Here is an 8,755-nt window from a genome sequence, read left to right as displayed (position 1 = left end):
ATATACAACACTGCAATAGTTATTCAATATTGTGTTAGCATTTCCTTTACAGAGAACAGCACATGATGAAATGGGTTTTTTTTTTACTGTACTGCTATTATGAGCTCCTTTAGAACAAAAAATGAAATCCTTCATATTCCACAGTACTGACTTTATAATGTCAAAGATTCAACCCAGAGATGTTTACATTTTTTACTACCACCACTACACTACTTTACACTACTACCACTAATGTATTAAATATTATATAAAATTGTCTAAATTTGTGTCATTCTATCCATAAAAGCATGTATATATATATATGTTTACTTTTTTTTTTTTTTACAAATTTTTTAGATCTGTAAATGGTGTTTTATATATATATATAAAACACACCAATTATAGATTTAAAAAGTTGTAAAAAAAATGTAAATAATATATGTATACATGCTTTTATGGATAGAATGACAAAAAAAATTGACAATTTTATATATTCTAAAAAATATAATATTAGTGGTAGTAGTATAGATCAATTTGTATCCTGTCAACTTAAAAAGATTTTAAAAACTAAATAATAAACGTTCTTGATATTTTCTTTCATCATTTCTATCCAATTAAATAAATAATAAATCATACTGACAATATTTTGAAAAATGGATGGACAGTTTTTGAACATCACTACTGCCATCATAAAATTATGTCAGATTTTGCAACTGTTAGTAATGATCGACCATAAATAGCTTTGTACCTTAAAAAAGCCTCCATACATTTTATCGCTACATCATCTACTTCTGGATCAAACTTGTTTGCCAAAAGATGGTGTTGCTTCACAATCCATTTCAAGTCCCCAGCTCCATAAATACACACCCCCCGTCTGTGCGTCCCAGTGCATGGTGGGTAGGGAGCCCCACTCTTTAGATCTCCTTCAAGGGAGCTCCATTTCACTAGACGAGCAATTGCGTTCATGTCCGATTGCTCGTACTTTCTGTTTGGAGGGTTTGATCCTGGTACTGAAGGCATCCGCTGTAACGTAGCCCACATGTGCTCATCTGGACTGTATGTGTCTTTCTCCCATTCCATGAAATCTTGAGTCTCTTTGCTTTTAAAGATGTGATCCACAAACTCTCTTGAAACCACAATATAAGCATTTCCCGAGAACATAGGGCTCTGAATTGGCGGGGGTGACTTTCTAACATCGGTCCGAATCACACCGTTCGTAACATTGTGATGAAACTCCCAGCGCACCTTTTTAGACTCTACAGCCTCGGACTCCAAACTGTTCATTCCGTTCAGTTGTTTTAGAGTCTGAACCATTTCAGCATTGGTTTTAATGGGGAAATCAGTGCCACAGGTGTTGAGCAGATACCTCCACTGGACGGGTGACTTGAGCAGATCCTGCATGCAGTTGATGTCCGCTTGAACTCGAGACCAGGAGGCGTAGATCACATTCTCCAGTTTGCTGGCCAAAAACACGTTGGTCAGACAGGACGCAATGGCCCTAACTGCTTCTTTAAAGATCTCAGGAGACCTCTGGTCCACATGAACACAGTACACATTGTCAGGAGTGTAAATGGCTCTTAAGAGCCTTTCAAACATCTCAATCTTCTCATGGATCACCATGGAGTAAGCAATGGGGAAATCTCTCTCCTCTTTACTGAGAGAAAGCGTCAGAAACCCTCTCTCTCGGATGTAGGATGGACAATCCTTGGTTGCGTTGAGATAGAATGACTCTGATAGCAGGGATGTTCTTTTTTTTGAGGTCATGAGATTCCTGAAAATGCCCTTGTCCACTCCGTCCATGTCTCCTTGGATAATAGCAGAACAAGCCTGTAGTTCTCCAGCATCCTGCTTTAGTAAGTGATTCAAGACCGGCTCTTCTTTATGAGAACAATTTGTCCATTGTTCTGGATGGTTTATAAAGATGACGAACAAGGTTGTACTCACAGAAAGAATGGAGATCATTTTCAAAATCCTCTGATTGTTAAATGCCATGGTCATTTCTTTAAGATTATAACCTGCCAGGAGAGGAGACCTGTGTCAGTGAGGTATAAAACAACCCCTCTTTTTAAAATACCAGAAAGGTGTAGCAGGAAGCAAAAGCCAGCAAATCATTTACAAAGGGGAAGGTCTAGCCTCTGCAAAAAAGGTATAGAAATTGTTACATAGCAGAGGTGTGACTAGAAGGTGTGATCGTCTGATCTTACAGTCAGTAAGAGCATTGTCAAAAAGTAAACTTTGCACACCAAGATATTTTGAAAACAAAATACAATTTTGAAACATTAAGGAATATTTAAAGTAACAAGTGTCATGTGTCTGATTTTAAACTAAGGGTGGCATCTTTGAGGAAGCTGATTATCTTATCTTTTGGTTACCAGATCTGTCGCTTTTCTGACAAGTATGTGTTAACTTTGTGTTTGTAAAGCATTTTGCCTCTCCTAGCTCATCTAGTAATCTGTTTGCAGTTATAAGCATCTCTGCACCCATTTTTTTATATATATATATATATAGTTCTACAGAGGCATTATAATCTTGGTGCCACACTTGAGTTAATTATTTGGTGTTGTTCTCTATACTACTTTTACTGTACAAAGATGCTGTCCACTTTTGTCAGTCTAAAACTAATGAATATTTTGGGCAGGTTAAATTAAATGGTAAATGGTAAATGGACTGCATTTATATAGCGCTTTCACAGACCCAATGGCCACCAAAGCGCTTTACAATTTGCCTCACATTCACCCATTCACTCACTCATTCATACACCGACGGGCGACGGCAGCCATGAAAGAGCATGATGCTCACAGAAAGAGATTAATGGATTATGTTTGAACTTGTTAAACATAATGAGTTGTCAGTGTTGTTGTCACATTCCAGTGGCTGAAGGAATGTTGCTGAACATGCAAAACGGCCTTATGAGACACATTTCGATGCAGAGGTGTGTAACGGTACATTTATTTCGTTACATTTACTTGAGTATTTTTTTTATTTTTTTTGGAGAAATTGTACTTTTAAGAGTAGATTTAAATGTGGGTACTTTAACTCGAGTAGCCTACATTTCTAATGAAAAAACTGTAGGTCTGCTTCGTTACATTGGGCGACGTTCCTCTCGTTACTTTGTTTCAATGCAATAAACGTTAGGCTACAAGTTGTTAAATGCGTAGTTTATTGAGCGATATGAGCGATTCTCAATTCACAAATGAATCACTCTTTTGAGTCGATTCTGTTCAAAGACTTCATCAAACAAGTTGGCAGATCTGTCTAAATCGGTTCGCGAATCAGTTTAAATGATCTGTTCAGTTTCCTGCACGCACTGAATCGTCTGAAGCGCTTTCAATTCACACTCGACTCGGAGTCGTAACAGGAAGATTTAAGAACACCAAGAGAGTTGGATGAAGTGGCCGTGGACCTACAATACAGTCAAGTGAAAGCAAATCTGCATGCATCATATTTTTGCCAGCGATGAAGATCTTTATTAGTTGAAACATCTTCGTATGCTGCAAGGGGGTAATCCATCAGCCGGAAGTTGAAGCTGCCTCCGGGGGCCGCCATTGTAGCTAGCTATCACCTGCTGTTAGCATCCCATTGACTCCCATTCATTTTGGCGTCACTTTGACAGCGAATAACTTTACATCTGAGGCGTCCAAAGACTTCATTTGTCCATTATTTATTTCTTAAGAAACACAACAATGTATAAAATGCTCCATTACCTTGTATCTTACGTTATGGCCCCGTAGAAGCCATTCTTGTAAAAATAGGCTAACGATTGCGTCATAACCACGGGACGCTCTGTCGCACAGTAGAGAAATTACCGTATAGACAGAAGTAGAAGCTCGTAGGCAATCGTTTACTGTCTATGAGGCAATCGGGTGGACATGGAGGCATAAAGTCAAGGGAGAAGCCCATAGATAGAGAGTTCATAAAAGCAACGGGACAAAATATTTCTTCCCGGCACAGCTACTAGAAGGTCAGAACGGTTGCTCACGTGACAACTACGTCGTCAAGCTCAGTTTGAGCCTGCGCAGTGCGCTTGGCTATCAGGAAGTGAGTGCCCATGTTGGGCTTCAACTCTCTCCGTTGAAATCAACGGGGTCGCTGTGTCCATTTCTTTTACTGTCTATGGTATGCTGTCTGTGAGTGAATGATTTCACAGGACGATAGGCCTACATTCGATTTCATTTCATTCAGGTAATAGCACATTTTACAATCAAGCAGATTATTACGCCACGATAGCACCACTACAAAGTATGACATTATCCATTTTTTTGGACATATACATTAATTTATAGGCTACATTAAATAAGCTACCATTGTCCACAGTTTATGAAATGAACACCCGCCGTCCCGCGGTAATGTGTGTGTAGTGCGCTGGCGTGCGAACTCGACTTGAAAAATGCCTTTGCCTGCCTTAGACACAGTTAACCAGTTTAAACATGCTTGCAGAAATATACATTTGATTACATTTTGGAGAACAGACAGAAGAAGATCCGTCGATGTGCAGTTGATCGTTGTTTGTGTTCAGATGTAGCGGTCATGAGCGCGAAGAGTTTTAACTCTTTCTCTTTGTCAATGGTTCCTACATGCCTTTGAATGCAAACCTCTGCAGAGTCTTTATTTCGACATTGTCTAATAATCCAAATGTAGTTGTATAAGTTACTATTATACAAACCAAAGGGCAGGCAATGGTTTTCGGGCTACAGGTGGCAGAAATAATGCTTGTCTCTTCTGTTTTTGTTGCAAAATAGCCTAATTATGATTATGCTGTCCTCGCAACTGCGTCACTTTGAAGAAACTAGACAGCTAGCTAACAAACACACATGAAGCAGTTTATCCTTCCAGAATGTTTACTTCTGTGATCCTTTTTCTTATTTGTAAAACTGAAATACAATAAACAAGAAATGAAATTACAATTTGTACATTAATCTGTTTGAAATACATATAAACGCGTACATCACAATCTGCACGTGCGTATACATGTGATAGAAAACTTATTTACATTTTCATATCGATCACAAACTATTCTTCAAGAGGAAAGATTATGTTACCTCATAACACTTTTAAACATCGCTTAAAATAGTAAATAAACTTACAGGCATATCTTCATCCAGGGCAAAGACTGTTTGAGCGTCGAATTAACTCTACAGTATGCTGCACGTTGAACTGCTGCCGAACTAATAAATCAACATTGCAAGTGCGCATGTACAGGAAAAATAACAACTGCAATACTGCAAATGTCCGCTAGATGGCGATTATATAACATGACAATGGGCAGAACACTCCTCGCCTGGTATAAACTGTTATACCATTATTATTTTTGTTTGTACAATCACATTTTGTACGTTTACCAATTTATCAAGTTATTTTTCACATGACAGAAGAACAATTACACTTGAGATTGGTCTAAGATATACTCTAGCAGTCCCTTCTTTAATTATTTTCACTTCAATTTTGCGAACTTTTCCATCAGTACTTGGAATGACCTTTGTAACAAGTCCCATTGGCCACTCGTTGCGTTTTACTTGAGAGTCCTTCAACAATACAACATCTCCTTCTTGGACATTTGGTTTTTCATCTGTCCACTTCCTACGAGCCTGAAGTGTAGACAAGTATTCATGTTTCCAACGTTTCCAGAATGTATCTGCAAGATTCTGAACTTGCTTCCATTGACACTTGTACATATCCTTAATGCTGAACTCTCCAGCTGCGCAAGCCTTTTGAGTTAATAACATCGCTGGGGTAAGAATCTCTGTTTTCTCACAGTCTGTTGAAATAGGAACCAAGGGACGTGCATTCATTATAGCTGTTACTTCACCCATCAATGTGGTAAGAACCTCATTTGTAAGTCGAGTGTTTGCTGACAGCATTGCGTCTAGAATGCGCCTGGCTATTCCTATCATCCGTTCCCACACTCCTCCCATGTGAGATGAATGAGGTGAATTGAATGTCCAGGTACATCCTTGATCCAGAAGGTAGTTCTGAATCTCAGGATCATCCGAATTGATTTTGAGTTCCTTACAAGCTCCTACGAAGTTTGTCCCTCTGTCCGACCTGAATTGCCTGACAGGCCCACGCAGACACAGAAATCTTCTCAGAGCATTTATAAAGCTTGAAGAAGACATTGATTCAAGTATCTCTAGGTGGACTGCTCTTGTACATAAACAAGTGAACATGACTGCCCACCTCTTACTTTCGGCACTGCCGCCCCGAGTGCGGCGTGACACCACATGCCAAGGGCCAAAAACATCAAGTCCCACATATGTGAACGGAGGGGCTACGTTTAGTCTGTCTTTGGGGAGATCTGACATTTTCTGCACTTGCAGCAGTCCTCTGAGCTTTTTACAGATGACACACTCTTTGATGATCTTAGAGACAAGTTTTTTAGCTCTGATGATCCATAAGCCAGCTGTACGCAGTGCACCTTCGGTAAAGTGACGACCTTGGTGTACTACCTTTTCATGGTAGTGTTTGATCAAGAGAGTGCTTATGTGATGATTAGCTGGAATGATCAGAGGATGTTTCTCACCTTCTGTAATGTCTGCATTTGACAAGCGTCCTCCCACTCTAATCAATCCATCTTCATCAAGAATGGGATTCAGATTCCTAATAGTACTTTGACTAGAGATCTTTTCGCCATTGTACAAAGACTTAAACTCTTCCTGGAAGATCTCTTGTTGAATACATTTGATTATTGTTGTTTCTGCATGTGCAAAATTCACTGTGCGATCCATTTTGCAGCAGTGCCAACCTTTACAGTCCTTTTGTGCGCTACTGGAGTAAGTTTTAACAATGTGAGTAAGAATAGCCACTCCTCTCACAAGAGATTTCCAACTGGAAAATCTACTAAATCTGTGGGATCCCAGCTGACATTTATTCACCTTTGTGGCCAAGGCTGTTATTTCAGGCCTGATTTCTTTGTCAGATTCTGGATCGATTAGATTGAAAACTTCATGTTCAGCTTGTTCACTTACATGAGTTTGACACAGAAACGCTGGACCTGTGAGCCAATTTGTGTTCTGTAGTTCAGCCACTGAAACTGGTCTTGTAGCGTTGTCCGCTGGGTTTTGAGTGGTAGCAATGTGATGCCACTGCTCTGAGTTGGTAGATTTTCGGATACGTACAACCCTGTTAGACACATAAACATGGAATCTTCGAGAGGCATTGTTAATGTATCCCAGTACTATTTTGCTATCAGTGTAGTATTTCACTGAATGCAGATCAATGTCCATTTCACTGGTTATCAATTCTCCAAGTTCAACTGCCAAAACGGCTGCACATAACTCCAAACGTGGCACTGTATGGGCAGGTTTTGGAGCCAGCTTTGATTTGCCCATAATAAAGCCTACATGACACTGGCCATTATCATCTACAATTTTGAGGTATGCTACAGCAGCTATTGCTATGGTAGAAGCATCAGAAAACACACATACCTCTTTCTGAACAGTTGAAGTCAGTGGCACTGATACGTAAGGCCTGGGAACACTAAGTGCTTCTAGATTAAATAAATCATCAGTCCACACTCTCCACTGAACTTCTCTGTTTGCTGAGAGTGGTGTGTCCCAATCACATTGGTCCACAGAAAGTTCTCGCACTAATGCCTTCCCTTGTATGGTTATGGGGGCTGCAAATCCTAGCGGATCATACAGACTGTTCACAGTAGCTAAGATTCCTCTTCGTGTGAATGGCTTCACTTCCTTAGACACTTGAAACGTGAAACTGTCAGACTGTAGATTCCAGCTTACTCCTAGACTGCGCTGGAGAGGTAAAGGGTCAACACCTAGAACTAGATCCTTTAGATCGTTAGCTCTGTCGTTTGCAGGAAATGCCTCCATAACTGAACTTCTGTTCGATGCTAATTTATGTAGTCTGAGGTTTGATTCTGCTAGCATCTCTCTAGTTCTCTGCAAGAGACTGACTGCTTCAGCTTCAGAAGACACTGAGGTGAGTCCATCATCCACATAGAAGTTTCTCAAGACAAACTGTTTTGAATCTTCTCCATACTCTTTCTCACCTTGATCAGCTGTTCGTTTTAGACCGTAGATCGCTATTGCTGGAGATGGACTGTTTCCGAAAACATGTACTTTCATTCTGAACTCCACGATGTCTTTGGTGGTATCATTATCTTGGTACCATAAAAACCTTAAGTAGTTTCGGTGGTCCTCTCTAACTACAAAAGAATAAAACATCTGTTGTATATCAGCTGTAATCGCAACTTGTTCTTTGCGAAAACGCAGTAACACACCTAAAAGTGTATTATTCAGATCAGGTCCACTGAGCAGTACGTCATTCAATGAGACGCCTTGATATTGGGCACTTGAATCAAAGACCACTCTGATTTGCCCAGGCTTTTGGGGATGGTAAACACCAAAGGTTGGTAAATACCAACACTCCTCATCTTGGTTTAATGGAGGTGCTGGTTCTGCTTGATCATTGTCGAAGATCTTTTGCATGAAATTAACAAAATGATTCTTCATTTCAGCATTTTTCTGAAAGGAACGTTGCAAAGAAAGGAGACGTTTTTGCGCCAGCTCTCTGTTATTCGGTAGTCGACGATGGGGCGAACGAAACGGTAGTGGAGCAACCCAGTGGTTTGTTTCATCAATATACATTTCTTTTTCCATTATTTGAAGGAATTCACTGTCTTCAATGGACATAGCAGGTTTGTCATCATTAGGAGTTCTGACGAACACATTATCATCTAAACTCTCTGTTTTGCATGTGGGAGTGCCTAGATAACACAGTGAATGTGTACTATCATGTTGCTTTGGAGCACTGAAAGTCTCTT

General features: G+C 39.9%; 1 protein-coding gene across 1 annotated transcript; it reads right to left on the bottom strand.

Moving 5' to 3' along the window:
* Positions 1-555: 555 nt before the first annotated feature.
* LOC130099372 (beta-1,3-galactosyl-O-glycosyl-glycoprotein beta-1,6-N-acetylglucosaminyltransferase 3-like) lies at positions 556-2,294 on the bottom strand. The gene has a single exon (XM_056265044.1). It carries the CDS (start codon positions 1,975-1,977, stop codon positions 667-669), a length of 1,311 nt encoding a protein of 436 aa, XP_056121019.1. The 5' UTR covers positions 1,978-2,294; the 3' UTR covers positions 556-666.
* Positions 2,295-8,755: the final 6,461 nt, after the last annotated feature.

Source organism: Rhinichthys klamathensis, unplaced genomic scaffold (assembly GCF_029890125.1).
Source record: "Rhinichthys klamathensis goyatoka isolate OS25496 unplaced genomic scaffold, OSU_Roscu_1.1 h1tg000228l_1, whole genome shotgun sequence".
NCBI classification, from domain to species: Eukaryota; Metazoa; Chordata; class Actinopteri; order Cypriniformes; family Leuciscidae; genus Rhinichthys; species Rhinichthys klamathensis.
The sequence above is the reverse complement of the archived record's forward strand: the minus strand, read 5'-3'. Positions and strand labels throughout refer to the sequence as shown.

Excerpts from the sequence above, each read along its gene's own strand:
- LOC130099372 (XM_056265044.1), bottom strand. The coding sequence starts at position 1,977 with ATGACCATGGCATTTAACAATCAGAGGATTTTGAAAATGATCTCCATT.